This window comes from Bufo bufo, chromosome 1 (genome assembly GCF_905171765.1).
Source record: "Bufo bufo chromosome 1, aBufBuf1.1, whole genome shotgun sequence".
Taxonomy (NCBI): Eukaryota; Metazoa; Chordata; class Amphibia; order Anura; family Bufonidae; genus Bufo; species Bufo bufo.
In genome coordinates this window covers 114,648,910-114,670,706 of record NC_053389.1, presented here as the reverse complement: position 1 = coordinate 114,670,706, position 21,797 = coordinate 114,648,910, and the positions used below count along the sequence as shown (strand labels likewise).

Here is a 21,797-nt window from a genome sequence, read left to right as displayed (position 1 = left end):
TGATCTGGGGGAGTGGGGGACATGGTGGATGGCATGGAGGCACTGGGAAAGGGGGACATCATGGCAATCTGGATGCAGGGGCTAATGGCAGTGCCATCATGGGGGCACTAGGGGACATGGCATGGAGGGGCTGCTGATCTGATGGCACTAGGGGACATGGCGTATGGCATAGGAGGCACTGGGGAAGGGGGACATCATGGCAATCTGGATGGAGGGGCTGATGGCAGTGCCATCATGGGGGCACTGGGGAACATGGCATGGAGGGGCTGCTGAACTGATGGCACTGGGAAAGGGGGACATTTTTATAAAGCAATACATTATTTTAAGAAGGTTTTTCTTATTAGATTACTCGATGAATCGAGAAATATAATCGATAGAATACTCGATTACTAAAATATTCGTTTACTGCAGCTCTAGTCGAGAGGCCTACTGGATCCATACGTTGGACACTTTGTACATATATTGCTGAGTTTATTGTATCTAGTGATTGATTAGTTTCCGCCCTCGTGGGCGTGACATCATGAGAGGCGGTACCTTGTATCATTTTTTTTATATATACCTGTATCCTTAGAGTTCATTCTTACCTGTTGATGAAGGCATGCTTGCCGAAAACGCGTCCTGGGTGTAGGACATATCGATTTGATGCATTAAAAAAAACCTCATACTATCAAGACACGACTGCTGGGAATTCTTCTATATTATCTGCTGCTGAAGGGTCTCCCCTCTCCCACTTGATTGACAGGGCTGATCATCTCTCTCAGCCCCGTCAATTACGTATCTGCGCAAGCGCAGAGCAGTTACTGTGCATGTGCTGCTACCCACAAGTATCTGGCCCTAGCCGGCCCTGTCAGGTGGAAGCATCTTGAGCAGTGGGGACAGCCCCTCGCTGCTCAAGAACTGTGTTTGGTGAACAGAAGAGGGATTTGCTGATCTCTGCTGCAGAGATAAGAAGCGGCTGCACAGGATGGTTAAGAACCTCCTGACGTGTCTATGTGGGAATACAGAGCAGCGGAAGGAAGGAAGGATCGCTAATGTACACAGACCAAAATCTAGCATTTCTGTCAATTTCCTATGTGTGTTCCCCCCCCCCCCTTCCTTGAATACATAATCGTATTCATTAGATGTCATACAATACATTAATGCATTGATTGTTTTGGCCTCCAGATCACCCGCTGCTGCCAGGCTGGTCTTCAGACAATCTAATCCTCTATCTGTTTCACTGCACATCAAAGATTCCCAGCAAACAAACTGCTCCTGTCACATCATGTAAATATTAGAGGGCATCTCCAGTAAGATGTAAAGGTCTCCTCCACGTCCAGCCCGAGGTGTTTGCCCGTACAGTGCAGTATAATAGGATTGAGTTTCACCTATTCATAAAACCTTTCCTGGTCCGCAGGCCATTGTCCATCTCTCCAAGTCGCCCGAAGCGAATCACAAACATGGTTAATTGATTAAATCTGTCTAATGGCCTGCATAGAGGGCACAGTTATAGGTTACGGTCAGGTTTTTTGATGCTGTTTTTAAAGCCAAAACAAGAAATGGATTAAAAAAAAGGCGAAGTCGTATCGTCCCTTAATATTTTCTCTCCTTCTATTATCCACTGATTTGGGCTTCAAAATCTGCAGCAAGAAACCTGAACATGTGGCAGCACCCTGACTCCGATTTGCTTTTTCAGTTCTTGATTTGTAAGCCTTTAGGCCCCTTACAGACGAGCGTGAGCGGATTAGGTCCGGATGCGTTGCAGATGCGTTCAGTGAAAAATGCGCGATTTCGCAAGCAAGTCCATTCAGTTTTGTTTGCGATTTAATGCGTTTTGCACGCGCGTGATAAAAAACGGAATGTTTACAAACAGCATCTATTAGCAACCATCCGTGAAAAACGCATCGCACACGCACTTGCTTGCGATTTTCACGCAGCCCCATTCACTTCTATGGGGCCTGCGTTGCATGAAAAAGGCTGAATATAGAGCATGCTGCAATTTTCACGCAACGCACAAGTGATGCATTTAAAAAATCACCGCTCATCTGCACAGCCCAATTGAAATGAATGGGTCTGTATTCAGTGCTGGTGCAATGCGTTAGCATCACGCATTGCACCCACGCGGAAAACTCGCTTGTGTGAAAGGGGCCTAAGACAGCAAGGAATCTTACATTTACCTCTACGTTACTTAGGCGATCCAGCGCAGGGGCTTATTAAGACCGTCATCTAAAACGCTGGTCTTAATAATTGGGCCCCTAAATGTTAATGATTAGTATTTTTGCCTGTGGTTGTCTGCGGTGTTAAACTGCATGCACCTTGTGGCTATGGAGCCCGCTCAGCTTCTGAGCAGGTGCCATGTTTAAAGGCCCGACGTTTTGGCTCACAATCACTGACCGAACACTGTGTGGATTGTGTCACGGTCTGTACAGGAAAAAACTGCTGGTTTTGCACGCAAGTTTAATTTTTTTTCTGTGATTGTGTCCTGTGTGTCCATTTTTCCCGTCTGGATTTCATGCATTTTTCACGCACATGAAAAAAACCTGAAGAATAAGAATCTACAGTCATGGCCAAAAGTTTTGAGAATGACACAAATATTAGTTTTCACAAAGTTTGCTGCTAAACTGCTTTTAGATCTTTGTTTCAGTTGTTTCTGTGATGTAGTGAAATATAATTACACGCACTTCATACGTTTCAAAGGCTTTTATCGATAATTACCTGACATTTACGCAAAGAGTCAGTATTTTCAGTGTTGGCCCTTCTTTTTCAGGACCTCTGCAATTCGACTGGGCATGCTCTCAATCAACTTCTGGGCCAATTCCTGACTGATAGCAACCCATTCTTTCATATTCACTTCTTGGAGTTTGTCAGAATTTGTGGGTTTTTGCTTGTCCACCTGCCTCTTGAGGATTGACCACAAGTTTTCAATGGGATTAAGATCTGGGGAGTTTCCAGGCCATGGACCCAAAATGTCAACGTTTTGGTCCCCGAGCCACTTAGTTATCACTTTTGCCTTATGGCACGGTGCTCCATTGTGCTGGAGAATGCATTGTTCTTCACCAAACTGTTGTTGGATTGTTGGAAGAAGTTGCTGTTGGAGGGTGTTTTGGTGCCATTCTTTATTCATGGCTGTGTTTTTGGGCAAAATTGTGAGTGAGCCCACTCCCTTGGATGAGAAGCAACCCCACACATGAATGGTCTCAGGATGCTTTACTGTTGGCATGACACAGGACTGATGGTAGCGCTCACCTTTTCTTCTCCGGACAAGCCTTTTTCCAGATGCCCCAAACAATCTGAAAGAGGCTTCATCAGAGAATATGACTTTGCCCCAGGCCTCAGCAGTCCATTCACCATACTTTCTGCAGAAGATCAATCTGTCCCTGATGTTTTTTTTGGAGAGAAGTGGCTTCTTTGCTGCCCTTCCTGACACCAGGCCATCTTCCAAAAGTCTTCGCCTCACTGTGCGTGCAGATGCGCTCACACCTGCCTGCTGCCATTCCTGAGCAAGCTCTGCACTGGTGGCACTCCGATCCCGCAGCTGAATCCTCTTTAGGAGACGATCCTGGCGCTTGCTGGACTTTCTTGGACGCCCTGAAGCCTTCTTAACAAGAATTGAACCTCTTTCCTTGAAGTTCTTGATGATCCTATAAATTGTTGATTGAGGTGCAATCTTAGTAGCCACAATATCCTTGCCTGTGAAGCCATTTTTATGCAACGCAATGATGGCTACACGCGATTATTTGCAGGTCACCATGGTTAACAATGGAAGAACAATGATTTCAAGCATCACCCTCCTTTTAACATGTCAAGTCTGCCATTTTAACCCAATCAGCCTGACATAATGATCTCCAGCCTTGTGCTCGTCAACATTCTCACCTGAATTAACAAGACGATTACTGAAATGATCTCAGCAGGTCCTTTAATGACAGCAATGAAATGCAGTGGAAGGTTTTTTTTGGGATTAAGTTAATTTTCATGGCAAAGAAGGACTATGCAATTCATCTGATCACTCTTCATAACATTCTGGAGTATATGCAAATTGCTATTATAAAAACTTAAGCAGCAACTTTTCCAGTTTCCAATATTTATGTAATTCTCAAAACTTTTGGCCACGACTGTACATCTTTCAGCAACCATCAGTGGAAAAACAGATTGCATCTGGATGTTTTCTGTTTTTCATGCAAGCACCATTGACTTATATGGAGCCAGAGCTGCGTGATAAACCCACAATACAGAATGTGCTGTGATTTTTCCTGAACTTGGAGATGATGCATGAAAAATGGCGCTCATTAAAATGACTGGGTCAGGATTCAGTCAGGATGCTGTGTGTTCACTACACGCATTGCACCCTGACGGAAAACTCACTTGTGTGAAAGAGCCCTTACAATTATCCTGCAGTATACCCTAGGAGTATGCTTCCTGAGCCCTGTGCGTGTCCTTCCCTTCTTTCCATTGACGTTCACCGCTCTGATCCTTCATGGGTTTGTCTGAGAGTGGAAAGTAATTTCCATTGGGCAGAGCATTATTTTTTTTATTTTACAATCGCCTGATCAAACTTTTCCAGGTTTGACACTAAGCTCCCATTTCCACCGTTGTTGGTCCACACTGGACTGAATGTGTGGTGTCCCATCAACGTGCACGGGCCGATCAATGGCCTCAGGAACAGCAGGTGACTGCAGAAGCCATTGATTGGCCGACAGCGGTCATGTGCATGCTGACCACAGCGGCAAGTGGGGACAGAAGTGGTGGAGATGGGAGTTTGATCACACGAGGATGACTTTCTTCTCTCGGAGAAGCCCTTTCATGTTAAAGGCTAGATCATCACCTACGCATTTTGGAAACCCTATCCCATTGTGCAGTATTCCTCTGCTCCTGGCTGTACCCGGCTATGGTAGGAATGTTCTGCTTTATCTGGGCGTTGCAGTGTTGATGAGAGTGATCACTGTTCTTGTGCCACGTGAGTCTCGTATGTAAATACTGCTGTGATCTTGGCCGTACGGTGGTGAATGTGCTGCCCAGTAACCCTTGTATCACGTGGTGAGCATGGCCGGAGCTCAGTAGAGCAGAGAGTTTATTCTCACTGTGAACTTTCTAAGAGCAACAACAAGAAGTGAGACTCTCTGCTTTGTCTCTATATGTCAGCTCACACGTCAGCACAGCGTGCAGCATGTGTGGGTTGGATCGCCTATGGGGAAGATCTGTCATGCCTTGCCTGTTTCCTACAGCCAGCAGTTTACAGAACAGTTTTTTTGTTATTTTTTTTCAGTCTCAGCTGGGACGGGGTTGTGCTCTCCTGCCACGTTTTAGTCAGGATCAATGTGCAGATGGAGCAGCTGCTGGTTGCATCCCGTATCCGTCCTTAGGACGCTTCTTTTAAGGCAAGTTCATGCATCTAGTCTATGAGATATTATATCCATATTTATCATCACTGACAACTTTTTGGAAAGAAACATCAACGGTGAAGTCTCTTCACATATGGTAGTTCCCTAGTAGTAAGTTGACTTGCTCAGTGCAGATTAGGAAATGAAGTAAGGGGCCCATTAGACGGAGCGATTATTGTTTGAATTTGAGAAATTCTGACTGCATCTAGTGGCGTAGAGACGAGCGATAAATCTGTTTTCTGTACCTGACTAAAGATTGGCGTTAGTCTCCTCCACTATCGGATCAAAAGGGTTGTGTACAGTTACGTATCTCGGAAGCTAGAGGAGCTGAGCCTCGTCTGGGGGTCTCTGCAAAAATGTTGGATTACCACAATAGGACCTCAGTGTTTTCCTATGGATTAAAAAAGGTCAGGTTTTTAGGGTTGGATGCAAGGATGCATGTAGGGAAACATTGATTGTGGAATTCTTGCAATTACTGGTGGGAATTTTGCTTCATGTGTACCATTAGTCATCTAATGTGGTGGGTGGTTTGAAATGGTCCTGTGCCTTCAGGTGTTTTTTTTTTTTTATCAATCTTTTTTTGGGGGTTTACAAGTAGCTGCAGTATTTTACGGCAGATTTCTGCTGTTTTCATGTTATTGGCCACACAGCTTTCAGAAGTGGAATTTGTGAACTGTGTTTCCCATGTAAAAACAATCAAGCCAAAAACCACATTTGTGCCTCATCATAAATTAGGGGCATCTACAGCAGTCCGCGTGTCTGGCGTAAAAACTGATTAGCTTTTCGCCAACATTTAGTAGTAAAGGTTAGTAAATTTGCTGGGGCCCTTCTCTGCCCCCATCCCTCTGCAAAACCAGCCTTGCGACGAAATAGTCGTTTTGCTGGTCAAAAAAGGGACTTGCAACTTTTTTTTTTACAACTTAAAAAAGTCGCTAGTCCCTTGATAAATGACCCCCAGTTTATTTTGCAGGGTGCCTGCACTTCACTCTAGCTACAAGTAAAGCCCAGTCTAATAACGAAGAGCACATCAGAGCAGTATACAGGAGAGCGGGGACATGACGACGAAGGTCCTCGCAGGGCAGATCCTGCCCAGATTTACTGAGCGGTGTTTTATTTGCTCAGTCACAATTCACTGCAGAAATCTGTGTGTAACGTAACCGTTCAAAGAGCAGCTACCACAGATTATGTACACCCCGCACACAGTACCTGCCGCATCCTCACTGCTCAGTATCAGTCTTCCACCTGTAATGTCGGACACACCAGAAGACTGCGGCACAGGTGCGTCTACTAGTCCAAAACGTATGGTAACTGGCTACAAAAGTTTCATCTCCTGCTCCGTGCTCAAGGGTTGCAGCTTTCTTGTATCTCTTGAAAGGGTCTTGAGAGATCTTAGTGTTTATTCACACATCGTGGTTTAGGAAAAAGATCAGCAAAAATACGTGCGATTAAAAGCTTAGCCTTGTTGCCTGATAGTTCTTTAGCCTACAAGCTTTATGATTTTAAAGGGGATGTATGGAAGATGCCATATCGCAAGGAAGCCATCCTGACGTTCGGCTCATTGCGGAGGGTCTGGCTGATGAAACCCCTGGTGAGTAGCTGCTGTTGCTGGAAATACACAGCACCCATTCAAGTGAACCAAGAAGCGGGGCTGCGTCCGAAAAGCGGATAAATCCATAACCACTTCCTAATCCATGTCTCCATTTCATTGCCTCACAGATGCAGCAGGTGAAGGGTTGGGGGAGGCCTCCTGGGGACAACGCATCTGCCCGGCTGATGGCACACATGTGGCCCTGTTGGAGCACAGTGGTCTTTCTGGCAAGTTTGTGGGACATCCTACACTTAATCTGATATATAAGGTTTGGCATAAGTGTCGTGATTTGTTGTCTATACGGGGCTCCACTCAGGTCACTCCTCTGTGGAGAAACCCTCAGCTATCTGAAATATTTCGCCTAGAAGGGTTCTCTCCATGGGAAAGGAAGGGGGTGAGGTTTTTGTATCAGCTGCGAAGAGAAGGTGTTTACATAATTTGCTCAATTTAGAGATGAATTTTCTCTTCCCCATACGGCCTTTTATCAATTTACGACACACATTCCAGGCTCAGGCAAAGTCTATGTCGCTTACATGCACCAAAGTCCCACTGCTACAACAGATTCTCACAAGTGACTCCTCGAGTGGATTAATATCATCCATATATAAAAATGTATTTGTGAAATCTGTGCAACTTGATCCCTTAGTAGCCAAACAAAAATGGGAGAGAGAGGTTGGTTCTATTTCAGAGGATCAATGGAAAGCAGTACTGTGCGAGGGCCAGCGTATGTCCCAATTATTCCTTATTATTCCTTATTCATCGGGTATATAGGACTCCATCGTTTCTGTTCGAGATTGGGGTTAGGAACGATGCATCGTGCCTTAGATGTGGGGAGAGTCCTGCATCTCTGTTAGGGTCCATTCACACATCCGTATGTGTGTTACCGGATCCGCACATCTCCGGCACTATAATAGAAAATGCCTAATCTTGTCCGCAATTGCGGACAAGAATAGGGCGTGTTCTATTTTTTTCGGGAACAGAATTGCGGACCTGGACGTGCGGATTCGCATTTCCGGATCCGGACAGCACATAGTGTGGCCCCATAGAAATGAATGGACCTGCAATTCCGTTCCGCAAAATGCGGAACAGAATTGCGGATGTGTAAATGGAGCCTTACACATTTTCTGGGAATGTACAGAGCTTAGGAATTTCTGGACAGGTGTGTTAACATGTATTATAGAGGCATATCAAATTGCGATCTCGCCTGGTCCGAGGACATGTGTGCTGGGAATACTGGACATTAAAAACCGAAATTCATGCTTGGGAGTGCAGCGTCTGCTTTTCCAGGCTAGGAAATTAATTGCAAAATGCTGGCTTAGACCCCAGCCCCCATCTAGGGCTGAATTTTTGAACAGAATGGCTGAGATCCTCCGCATGGAAAAAGGAGTCTATATTAAAAGGCAATGCCTAGACAAATTTACCAAAATATGGGACAAGTGGGTAGCATTTAGGTCAGCTGCAGGATAGCTTGGTTTATGGTTCTCTTGGTCGTGCTGGGAGGAGTAGTCTTAGAGATTCTTATGGGTTTGGAACATGCATACCCGGGAATGGAACTGGATAGGGATAGGGTTGTTTCGATTAACAAAATTTTGATTCTGTTTCGATACCATAAAAAAGTATTGCGATACTCGATACCACGCAAAAAAATAAAACCACAAAAAGCCACGTGCATTTCGCATTTTATGGAATGATCGGCCCATAATAGAACAGTCTGATCCTATTTTTTGGGGGGACAAGGTGACAAAAAAAATGGCGAATCGCGCAGTTTTTTTTCAAAAATGTTTTTTTCTGCTTCGGCGTTTACCGCATAGGATTTTTTTATTTTATATTTTAATAGTTTGGACTTTTCGTATGTGGCGATTATGTTATATGTTTATTTATTGATTATTTATTTTATATGTAAAATTGGGAAAGGGGGTGATACTTAATATTTTGGTGTTTTTTCAAATTTTTATTTTTATTTTATTTTTTCCTTTTTATTTAATAACCATTTTCCCCCCTTAGGGGCTAGAACCTGGGATCCTATTCTCCCTGATAGAGCTCTATTAGGGTGAATAGGACCTCACGCTCTCCCTGCTGCCCTGTGCATTGTACACACAGCAGCAGGGAGATTACCATGGCAGCCAGGGCTTCAGTAGCATCCTGGCTGCCATGGTAACCGATCGGAGCCCCAGGATTACACTGCTGGGACTCCGATCAGAAGCTGCCACTGCCACCAATGAGGAGGAGGGGAGGGGACCCTGTGGCCACTGCCACCAATGATTTTAATATTGGGGGGGTTGAGGGGAGGGAGCGCACTGCCCCACCAACGATTTTAATACCTGGGGGGGGGGTTGAGGGGAGGGGGCGCACACTGCCCCACCAATGATTTTTAATACTGGTGAGGAGGGGGGAGGGCGCACTGCGCCACCAATGATGATTAACATTTAATACATGAGGCTGGTGCGGCACCTCAGGGGTTAACTGCCGCTGATCGCAGCTCCCCGTCTCCTGGATTTGTATTAAACGTTTACTTTCATTGGTGGCGCAGTGCACCCGCCCCTCTCTGCTCATTCGTGGCAGCAGCGGCACAGGGGGGAGGGAGAGACTGCTTCCTTCTCCCCTGTGCTGCTGAGGAGAACATGGAGCGCACGGAGAGCAGTGCGCTCCATGTTCTCTGATACTAGACTGTGCAATAGCGAAGCTTAGTATCGAAAAAAGGCAAACCGAGGTCGATACCAGACAAAAGTACGATTGGGTATCGAAAATTCGATACCCGAAACAACGCTAGATGGGGAATTGTGGGGGGCAACTTGGATTGGAGGTACTTACGGAACAGACTGTCTTGGAAGGGACGGAGGTTGAGATCACACTCAAGAGTGTTGGCAATATCTCCCTTGGTGCTCGGATGTGATATACCTATTTCAAGGGTTTAGGGCCTGTTTCATCGATGGTTGGGGAGGCGGGATAGGGGAGGTTTATTTTGTACTACTATGTACTACAGCTGCAAGTGTAGTCTATATATCATTTGATTGTATCATCGAAAGTTGGAAGTGATGTATGATAGTGTCTCAATAACATTCTGAATGTCCAATGGGATTGTATGTAACTACCTCAATATTCTCTGATGTTTTTTTTTTTTTTTGTTTTTGTTTTTTTATATTTCTGTATATTGTTAAAATGTTGAAAAAAATCCATAACCACTGGTTCCGGTTAAAGCAGTTATGACTAATATAAGAAGTGAAAATCGGACATCATATAGGACATGATAATCTCTTTCTAGCAAAGCTAGGACCAGCCCTGCACCTCACATGGATCCAGAGATCTCTGCTCTGCTAGATGGTAGTTTAGGGGGCGTGTCCTTTCAGCTGCAGCTTTTTCCCTATCACAGCTCAGGAGGCAGTTCAGTGATGAAACTGAGCATGTGCGTCCACCTCAGCAAGGCGGACAGAGAAATAAGAAACCGAACAGCAGGTGGCGCTATACAGATTTTATTGAATAATTCAGTGGCTTCACAAAATGTTTAAAGGGGTTGGCAACTCTGTTAGCACTTATTAAAACTATAAAGAAAGTAGGGAGATATTACACTTAATTAGGCTACTTGCACAAACGCATCCGTTCAGATAATACAACCGCATGCATCTGTTTAGAACGGATCCGATTGTATTATCTGTAACCTAGCCAAAACGGATCAGTCTTGAACACCATTTTCTATTGTTGCATATTGTGTCATTGAAAAAAGAACCCGTCCCAATTGACTTATATAGTGTGCCAGGATGGATCCGTTTGGCTCAGTTTCGCTGAGCCAAAGCAGCGTTTTGGTGTTCGCCTCCAAAGCGGAATGGAGGCGGAACTGAGCCAAACTGATGCATTCTGAGCCGATCCTTTTCCATTCAGAATGCATTATAATGCAAACTGATCCGTTTTGGACCACTTGTGAGAGCCCTGAACGGATCTCTCAAATGGAAAGCCAAATCGGCAGTGTGAAGGTAGCCTAATGTATCTTCTTAAGCAGATCTGCCTGGTTTTCCTGCTCTCACCACGCCCCCTCCTGTCCTGCTGGCTGCTCTCACCACGCCCCCTCCTGTCCTGATGGCTGCTCTCACCACGCCCCCTGCTGGCTGCTCTCACCACGCCCCCTCCTGTCCTGTCCTGCTGGCTGCTCTCACCACGCCCCCTCCTGTCCTGTCCTGCTGGCTGCTCTCACCACGCCCCCTCCTGTCCTGTCCTGTCCTGCTGGCTGCTCTCACCACGCCCCCTCCTGTCCTGTCCTGCTGGCTGCTCTCACCACGCCCCCTCCTGTCCTGTCCTGCTGGCTGCTCTCACCACGCCCCCTCCTGTCCTGTCCTGCTGGCTGCTCTCACCACGCCCCCTCCTGTCCTGTCCTGTCCTGCTGGCTGCTCTCACCACGCCCCCTCCTGTCCTGTCCTGCCCTGCTGGCTGCTCTCACCACGCCCCCTCCTGTCCTGTCCTGCTGGCTGCTCTCACCACGCCCCCTCCTGTCCTGTCCTGCCCTGCTGGCTGCTCTCACCACGCCCCCTCCTGTCCTGTCCTGCCCTGCTGGCTGCTCTCACCATGCCCCCTCCTGTCCTGCTGGCTGCTCTCACCATGCCCCCTCCTGTCCTGCTGGCTGCTCTCACCACGCCCCCTCCTGTCCTGTCCTGCTGGCTGCTCTCACCACGCCCCCTCCTGTCCTGTCCTGCTGGCTGCTCTCACCACGCCCCCTCCTGTCCTGTCCTGCTGGCTGCTCTCACCACGCCCCCTCCTGTCTCCTCCCTGCACCTGCCATGGAGGAGCTACCTTGTCCATGCCTGAAGGAGTGTGCTGCTCTCTGGGTCCTAAAGCACCCTGCTTGTATCAGAGGTGCTTTCCTTCTGTGACTGGCACCTTTGGCTGTGCAGCGCTGGAGGGGCTTAGCAGGGACACTTGTTAAAAGCTAAAATAAAGAAACTTTCAGGAGGAAGGGAGACTGAGGGGAAGCTGTGATGGCTGATCTGACTGCAGGCTCTGCCCCCTCTGTTTCCCCTGTACTGAGAGGATCCTGCCAACATGTGGGTATGTAGCAGAGCCAGGGAAGCGCAGTGGACCACAAACGGTGAGCAATCACAGTCTCTGTCTGGTTTTTGGGCCCTCTGCTCTGTGATCTTATCACAGATATGATATTACAGCCAGACCAAAAGTACAGGAACGTTAACCCCTTGTGAGCTGTCAGTATGGCTGAGGTCCGTGATATCAGCAGCAGTCACTGGTTTCACCATCTATAATTGTGTGCCCTCTCCTTCCTGCACTCTGTATATAGTGATATGTGACCCCCACCACTGCATATAGAGATCTGTGACCCCCTGTGCACTGTAAACAGTTATCCGTGCTAACAGTAGCCTATGAGTGCCACCGGAAGTCCGCTCCAGCCCCATCACTTTAATGGGGACAGGTCAGAGATGCGGCCGCAGCACAAACATGTTGAGAGGTGGCCGGACAAAAAATGCAGCGTGCCGGGCATCAGTAAATGTGAATGGCGCCGGAGCGGACTTCCGACGGCACTCGTGGGCTAGCGTTAGCACGGACCCTGCTAACGCTAGTGTGAAAGTAACCGTAGTCGTGTGATTATAGACAGGAGGCTCCTCTCTATGTGAGAAGATCAGTTTGTACAAATATATTCATCAGAGCTCTTGTGCAACAAAGATCTGTCCCCCTGCTGAACAGCCCCCTCCTATGGCAGTCCATGCATCCAAACAGAAATCTATGATGGCTCGGAGCTTCAATTGGGTCAGAAAACTGGCGAAAATTAACATAATTCTTTTTCTGGTGACTGGTCACACCCCCTCTCTGCTATTGCCACACCCTTTTTTTTTTTTTTAAAGGCACAGTTAAAAAGTTGCAAATACATGAGGGGCTCTTGTCTCTATGGGAACACAGGTGGGCGGGGATGTCATGTGACTCCTCCTCTGAACATGCTTGCTGCAATGTATGCTGGGATTTTTTCTTTAACTTTCCAGATGCTCCTCCCACACAGCCGGTCTGAGGAGCCCCTGAGGGAGGCGCGCCATGGGGAACATGTTAGAAAAATGATATATAGCCAGTACATGTCACATGATGGCCAAAACCATGAAGTATTTCTATTGTTTGGGGCACTTTGGGTTTTTGATACTTAAGGTGGCCAACCCCTTTAATTGCATGCAATTACAAAAGTATTCAGAACAGGGTCCAGGTTTGAAAACTTCAGAATAATTTCCACAGGAGAACCCCTTTAAAAGAGTCATCAGTTAATAGCTGTGGATGTAATGATATCTCCATGTACATATCGCACACATACTATGTTGTCTATTGCAGAGGTAGAGAATTTGTCATAGACTTTAAGAACCAGGTAGATCGCTCCAGGAGCAATGAGACCTCCATAGACAACAACTCAAATGGGTAGGTGGGATACGGCCAGGCAGCCAGTCTAATGTACATGGGGCAGTACGACTGTCTCTCGGAAGCATATGTTCGTGGAGGATCACCATACTTAACTCTTTGCTCCCACAGAGACAGTCGCTGCTAGAATGCTCCATATTAACAAACGCTTAACTGAGTGCATGATTTTGGAGGGGTTGGGAACGATGACTGCCTGCCGTATGTGACTGGACCATCTTTTTGTGGTGTACCTCCCTCAACGTTCCTCCAGACTGCCGGAATTACCAGTTAGGTACAGTATATCTAGTTTCATATAGTGCACACAGCCATGACCTTTCTTACACATGAGGAATATATTGTCCCTGTTATTATCTTTACTGCCGTTACACACTGCTCTGAATGCGTTCCTGGTGTTATATTTAGATTGCTTCTTATATATGCATTTGGTTTATATTGTCTTGTATACAGGGTAAGCTTGTTTCTGTCACCTCCTTAGGTCATAAAGGCACAATCTTGAGAGGACACCCTCATTTCAAAGAAGATCAACAATGGGAGTCTTTGGGTTGATATTGGATTGAGCTGAACTGCTTCACTGGGGGCTTTCCTGGTCAGACAGATGATACGTTTGCCTGGGCTGTAACCATTAAGATGCCGTCTGGTAACGCACAAGGGCCAGAAGACTGTAAGAACCTCTTGTCTCAGGATAAAGCTATGGGGAAAGCACCGTATCAGCACGGACCTCTGTTCCCCCACCGGGCCGAGAAGATTGTCATTACACGCAGTGATAGTGTTCCTGAAGAGCACGTATTGCAGATCACCATCACAGAGACGACGGTCATAGAATCTGATCTGGGAGTTTTCAATTCTCGGGCGTTCATCTACCTCTCACTGTGGTTCTTCTTCAGCTTCTGTACGCTCTTCCTCAATAAGTATATTCTCACATTACTGGAAGCAGAGCCGAGCATGCTAGGTAGGTCTGACCTTTTCTTTACATGTCTCCTGCCCTCGGGCAATCTGTTAGTAGAAATTTGCTGTGAGATTTGTTCCCATGAAAATCCTTTTCCACTTAATTCTCATTCTTAGTCCAAATTAGCTCCTGGAGTTGTCTAACTTGTTCCTAAGGCCAGATCTACACGACCCATTAGTTGCTGGAAAATATACATGAATGGGGCTTTGTGTAAATTTCCACTTAGTGTGAACATGGCCTTTAAAGAGAGAAATTACAAAGAAACAAAAACAAAACATGTCTACTTTCTTTCACAAACTGCACTACTCCTGTCCACGGGCTATGTCTGGTATTAAAGATCAGACCCCTTAAAGGGATCTCCAGGATCTTATTGTTGGAGTAACCTCAGGATAGGCCATCCATATCTTTTTGGCGGTGGTCTGATACCATGGACCTCCTACTGTTCTGCAGTAGCTCCAGCACCGGAAATGCACACCTCTGCCCATTGTGCAGTGGATGGAGTGAGTACCTGCAGCACTGCCCCTATTCATTTCATTGGAAGTAACGCAGCAGCTTCATCCACTACTACTGCACAACTGCTGTTCGGTGGGGGGCGCGGGTCAGATATTGATGGCCTGAGGGTAAGCCATTACTAGTAAAATCCTGCACAACTCTTTAAGAAGACCTGTCAGCTGTCCTAATGTGTCTATTTTAGGCACGCTGTGGAGCTCGCACCAGGTCTCCTGCTTCCATCCCTTGTTTTGCCACGGTTGAAAGCTGTGGGTAAAACCCACTGCGGCTAGTGACATGCTGCCGGGTGAAAACCTGAAGTGAAAACTAGTTTACGCTGCGTGTTTTCTCTGCATTTATATGGATGCAATTTCTAAAATCTCGTCCACTTTGCTTGGACATAAATCTGCAGCATTAAAGGAAAACAGGGGCCCACATTTACTAGTCCTCTAGTTCAAGGATCTACCACCTCCGACACTCCAGCTGTTCTGACACTACAACTCCCAGAATCCTCCTTTCACTTCTTCTATGGGAGTTACAAGAGTAGCCGAATAAGTGTGCATACTGGGAGTTGTAGTTGCACAGCAGCTGGAGTGCCGAAGGTTGCTGATCCCTGCTATAGATGGCGTAAGCTTAGACCGTGTGTCTAGACCTTCAGCAGATTTATCACAGGGACGCATTCCGTTTCCATATGTCTGTATTTCCGTTCCCCCCCCCAAAAATAGAACATGTCCTATTATTCTCTGCATAACGGACAAGGATAGGACTGTTCTATTAGGGGCCAGCTGTTCCGTCCTGCAAAATACGGAATGCACACGGATGTCATCCTTATTTTTTGCAGACTGCAAAATACATGCGATCGTGTGCATGAGAAACAGTGTAAAAACCCTAGATACGCTTATTTGCGCCACTTTTTTGGTCAGATTTTTGGCACAGACACATCTGGTAACCTGGGCCAGGGTTTTTCTTTCTCTAACTTCATACAGCCCCTGTAAGTCTATAGTGCATTGTCCTTCCTACTACACCTTGGGTCTGAGTTATTCAGGTTAATTACAATTGTGACTGCAAATTCTGGGAATATTTCCACAGGGTGAAAAAGCCATTTGACTTCACGCGCCTCCTTGTTAATAGTATGCAATTATGACTCCGTACTTTTTATGACAATGGCTGGTGTAGTAAAGTGTATTTAACCTCTTAAGGACCCATGACTTACATGTACGTCATTTCTTTGCGGGACTTAAAGACCCGTGACGTACATGTACTTCATGGGGATCGGGCGGGTGGATCTCACAGGCATGAAGCTGTATGAGTAATACACACTGTATTAATCATACAGCCAATGCATTCCAATACAGAAGTATTGGAATGCATTGTAAAGGGGATAAGACCCCCCAAAAGTTGAAGTCCTAAAGTGGGACAAAAAGAAAAAGTTAAAAATAGAAAGTTTTCCCCTCAAAAAATTAAGTTTCAAGTAAGAATCCCCTCCCCCAAATTAAAGTAAAAAAAAATTGTAAAAAATAGGGGAAAAAAGAAAAGTATACATATTGGTTATCGCCACATCCGTATCGACTGGCTATATAAACATATCACATCATGACCTAACCCCTCAGAGGAACATTGTAAAAAAAAAAAAAAAAAAAAAAAAAAATGTGCTAAATAAACCATTTTTCTTTGTCACCTTACATCACTAAAACTACAACACCAAACGATCAAAAAGGCTTATGCCTGCCAAAATAGTACCAATCTAACGTCGCCTCATCCTGCAAAAAATTAGCCCCTACCTAAGACAATCACCCAAAAAATAAAGAAAACTATGGCTCAGAATATGGAGACACTAAAACATCGTTTTGTTTTTTGTAAATGTTATTTGTGTAAAACTTAAGTAAATAATAAAAAAAAGTAGACCTATTAGGTATCGCCGCGTCCGTAATAACCTGCTCTATAAAAATATCAAATGACCTAACCCCTCAAGTGAATACCGTAAAAAAAAGATAAGTAATCAAAGTCCTATGCACCCTATAATAGTACCAATCAAAACGTCATCTCATCCCGAAAAAAATTAGCCCCTACACAAGACAGTCGCCCAAAAAATAAATAAAACTACGGCTTTCAGAATGTGGAGACACTAAAGAATGTGTTTTTTTTTTTTTGTTTTTTTTCAATGCTTTATGTAAAACTGAAACAAACAACCCCAAAAAGTTGTCATATTTGGTATTGTCACGTCTGTGACAACCTGCTCTATAAAAATACCTCATGATCTAACCTGTCAGATGATCTAACCTTGCCTCACAAAGTGTAATATAGAGCAACCAAAAATCATATGTACCTTAAAATAGTGCCAACAAAACTGCCACCTTATCCCGTAGTTTCCAAAATGGGGACACTTTTTGGGAGTTTCTACTCTAGGGGTGCATCAGGGGGGCTTCAAATGGAACATGGTGTCAAAAAACCAGTCCAGCAAAATATGCCTTCCAAAAACCCTATGGCGTTCCTTTCCTTCTGCGCCCTGCTGTGTGCCCGTACAGCAGTTTACAGAAACACCCCATATGTGGTCATAAACTACAGAATCAGGGCTGTAAATACTGAGTTTTGTTTGGCTGTTAACCCTTGCTTTGTAACTGGAAAAAAATTATTAAAATGGAAAAAAAATTCAATTAATTCTTGTGGAACACCTAAAGGGTTAACAACGTTTGTAAAATCAGTTTTGAGTACCTTGAGGGGTTTAGTTTGTAAAATGGGGTAATTTTTGGGTGGTTTCTTTTATATAAGCCTCACAAAGTGACTTCAGACCTGAACTGGTCCTGAAAAAGTGGGTTTTAGAAATTTTCAGAAAAATTTCAAGATTTGCTTCTAAACTTCTTCTAAGCCTTGTAACGTCCCCAAAAAATAAAATGGCATTCACAAAATGATCCAAATATGAAGTAGACATATGGGGAATGTAAAGTAATAACTATTTTTAGAGGTATTACTATGTATTATAAAAGTAGAGAACTTCTTTAAATTTTGAAATTTTGCTAATTTTTCAATTTTTTTGTAAATTTTGATTTTTTTTTTATAAATAAAAAAAAAAAAATTTGACTGTATTTTACCACTGTCATGAAGTACAATACGTGAAGAGAAAACAATCTCAGAATGGCCTGGATAAGTCGAAGTGTTTTAAAGTTATCACCACATAAAATGACACGTGTCAGATTTGCAAAAAATGGCCTGGTCCTAAAGGGGTTAATAAACACTTAATCGTCAGCCTATTTCCATTACACCCATGTCAGCACCCTTGACAGGGACAGGAAACAGGAACTTTTGTGGAGAGCTCTTAAAAGGGCTTCAGTCACCCCCAAAACACATTTTTCATTTTTGGGCTTGTTAAAATCCTTATTGGACGACTATTCCCTATATAGGGCTCTTACCTTGGTCTGTGGCTTTGTTTCATTAAAAATCGATCTTTTAAAATATGTAAATCACTTCACTACCAGCAAGTAGGGCGTCTAGTTGCTGGTAGCCGCCGCATCCTCCTTTTAAAAAAACCGCCCCCTCCTCCAGTTGATCGACAGGGCCAGCGAGCGCTCTCCTCCTCCGGCTGGCCCTGTCAGCATTTCAAATCCCGCGCCTGTCTTCATTCGCCGCAGGCGCTCTGTGAGAAGGACGCTCGCCTCCTCAGCACTCCCTCAGTGCGCCTGCGCTGATGAGGTCACCAAAAGAGATGAGGTAATTGGCGCAGGTGCACTGAGGGAGTGCTGAGGAGGCGAGCGTCCTTCTCACAGAGCGCCTGCGCCGAATGAAGACAGGCGCGGGATTTGAAATGCTGACAGGGCCAGCCGGAGGAGGAGAGCGCTCGCTGGCCCTGTCAATCAACAGGAGGAGGGGGCGGGTTTTTAAAAGGAGGATGCGGCGGCTACCAGCAAGTAGACTCTTTACTTGCTGGTAGTGAAGTTATTTGCATATTTTAAAAGCTCGATTTTTAATTAAACAAAGCCACAGAACAATGTAAGAGCCCTATATAGGGAATAGTCGTCCAATAAGGATTTTAACAAGCCCAAAAATGAAAAATGTGTTTTGGGGGTGACAGAAGCCCTTTAAGGCTCTTATACCACCAGTTCCTGTTCCTGCAGGAGCCCCTGAGGTGCAATAATTATAAAGGTTTCCCGGTGCACCGCGTCCTACTCGCTGTTTCAGAAGAGCTGTCCTGCTTCAGGGCCCTCATCCAGTGTATATTATGTGAATTTAGGCTCCATCTCCCCTTGCCTATGTGTTTACATAATTTAAGAAGTTGTCACTTTGATATAGATGTCTAGCGGGTGACACGTCACCTGCCCTGTGTATCGCTGCTCATCTCATAATATCAAAATCTAGGGTATGGGAGAAGGAATGCCGCTCCGTCACTGACAACCTGACTAATCAGAACGGTAGCTCATTGAGTTTATTTACTTGCAGTACCACTTGAACATACAATTTGCCAAAATGAACATCATAATAATATCTTTTGTAGAAATGTTGTAATTTTCATTTCATTTGACTTGAGCTAGTGGGGGGAGGGGAGGTCTGCAGGGACTCACCCCCAACTGGCAACCACCACTTGCCTCCTCATTAAAGGTGTTTTTCTGAGACTTATTTCTCTGGATAGGTCATCAGTATCTGATCAGTGGGGGTCTGACACCTGCCGATCAGGCTTTTCCTAGGCTGTGTGACGACACCGTTCATTGGTCATGTGGCCTAGGCGCAGTTCTGCCCCATATAAGTAAATGGGGCTAAGCTGCGATACCAGGCACAGCCGCTATACAATGTATGGCACTGTGGTTGGTGAGCACAGAGGAGGCCAAACAGCTGATTGACCGGCGTCCCGGGTGTCAGACCCTCATCGATCAGATACTGATGGATAGGTCGCCAGTATTAGTCCTGGAAAACTCTTTTAACCCTTCAATGCAAAATGCCACACATGTACACCATTTGCACACAGGGTATATATGGAGCGTGCTCAGGAGCTGCCAACGGGATCAGAGTTGTCATTAGCAACGATTTAATCAGAGCATTTAGATACCGATATGCTAATGAAGCTCCAAGGTGCCTAGAGTGGCGTTTTTTTCCTCTCTGGTGCCCAGTGACGCCCCCCTGCAGTGCCCAGCCCGCCTTAATTTGAATCCCAAGAACGCCTCCTGATCCTCAAATAACCTCCCACAGCCCCGGCAAACGGTTCCGCCCCCTCCCCACGTCATCTTCTACCTTCTAGAAATGCCCCGTCCTTCTTCCTGACGGCGGCCAGAAATCTCGCGCAGGCGCAGTACCGCAGTTGCCACAGGAGCTTGATGATCGCGCAGGCGGTACTGCGCCTGCGCGATCATCAAGCTCCTGTGGCAACTGCGGTACTGCGCCTGCGCGAGATTTCTGGCCGCCGTCAGGAAGAAGGACGGGGCATTTCTAGAAGGTAGAAGATGACGCGGGGAGCGGGTGGAACCGTTTGCCGGGGCTGTGGGAGGTTATTTGAGATTCAGGAGGCGTTCTTGGGATTCAAATTAAGGCGGGCTGGGCACTGCAGGGGGGCGTTACTGGGCCCCAGAGGAAAAAAACGCCCCTCTGGGCACCTTGGCGCTTCATTAGCATATCAGAAAAAGGACTTTTTTTATCAAGATGACAAAACGAAATAAAGTAAGAAGACCACAGATTTTGTTGCTGAAGTCTTAAACAGGAACTCCATTCCATTCTTTTCAGTGGGGTTGTTTTGGCGAGATGCGCATGGATTTCTGCAAGACCCGTTCAGGTGAATGGACCAGATTTCTGCAACAAAATCCGTGTGTGAAGGAAAGGGTTAAAATTTTAATCACTCCTGTTCCCAATTTTGCACATAAAATGAAATAGAATTGGCATTGCTGTGTCCGAAACGGTCTGATCATTTGTCCTGCAAGGTGAGCACTGAACAGGAAAGAATTGCTTCAATGACCACTCAACCGCCAAAACCAGCCCTGACACAACTCTGTACATGGAAATCTAAAAAAGTTTTTTTTACCAAAGGGTTTCTGATTTTAAAAGTAATAGAACTATAAATCATCCTGATGGCTATGGATAAAACTGGAAGGTTCATGGGATTTACGTCTGTTTTTGTGGTTATTTTGCAGGCGCCGTCCAAATTTTGACGACAACTTTCATTGGTTGCATCAAGATGTTCATTCCCTGCTGCTTGTATCAGCACAAAGCCCGTCTCAGCTACCCCTCTAACTTCCTCATGATAATGTTGTTTGTGGGGCTTATGAGGTAAGTGTTGTGCCAGTGACTATATCGTAGCATTTCTATGTTTCTGACCAGTCATGGACATCATCCCAAAAGCAGTTGGAGGGTCCCAGGCAACCCCGAGGAGGTGAATTAGCCCCTTATTTTGTAAAAGGGTGGGAAAGGCTCCCAGATTCCTCAGACGCCTGCCAGTATTACTCTTCTGACATAAGATTGTCTTTCGTTACCGGTGACATATCGCTATATACTCCAGTGGGAATCTGTCACCAGGACAGACCACTTTAAAGGTTCCTCATCTGAACCCTTTAGGGCACATCTGCCTGTTTTGTAAGTGCAACATTTCCACTATTGGCTGCATGTCCATTTAATTTTATGGGAGATACAGAAGGAGGCAGGCACTGCTTACTTGGCAATTTTCATATCTCAAATAGACTTCCATGCCGAGAGCTGTCCAGACGTGCTGCCACCTCAGCTTACAGTCATTGCAACAAATGGCTGCTTTGCTTTGACATACAAGAGTCAGGGCTATGTTCAGATAGGGCTATGTTCAGGGGGGGGGGGGAGATAAGCAGTCTTACAGAAAATCTTACAAATGGCTGGAAAAGTGACCACACCCTCTAATGAATTGTCCTTAGGAGTGAATTAAATTAAGTTAAGTTAGTTGAAAATTTTCCCCGTGCCACTAAATGTTATAAAATAATCAGCCTACACTCACCTATTTCTAGTGCCGCAGCTCCGGTCCTCCTCCAGTGTTTGCAGATGTGTATGGTACATGGCTGCTGCAGCTTATCACTGACCACAGTGT

General features: G+C 45.6%; 1 protein-coding gene across 4 annotated transcripts in view; it reads left to right on the top strand.

Moving 5' to 3' along the window:
* LOC120997890 (solute carrier family 35 member E2A-like) overlaps nucleotides 1-21,797 on the top strand; it is a 116,839-nt gene that overhangs the window by 36,513 nt on the left and 58,529 nt on the right. For 2 of the 4 annotated variants that reach the window (XM_040428247.1, XM_040428253.1), the window contains exons 2-3: nucleotides 13,814-14,287; nucleotides 20,881-21,016. In XM_040428247.1, the coding sequence (XP_040284181.1) occupies nucleotides 13,966-14,287; nucleotides 20,881-21,016 (458 nt within the window). In that variant the 5' untranslated portion in view covers nucleotides 13,814-13,965. Of the gene's footprint in view, nucleotides 1-4,912; nucleotides 4,934-7,061; nucleotides 7,083-13,813; nucleotides 14,288-20,880; nucleotides 21,017-21,797 lie in introns of those variants that run through there. The other 2 variants (XM_040428270.1, XM_040428262.1) reach the window with 2 other exon arrangements.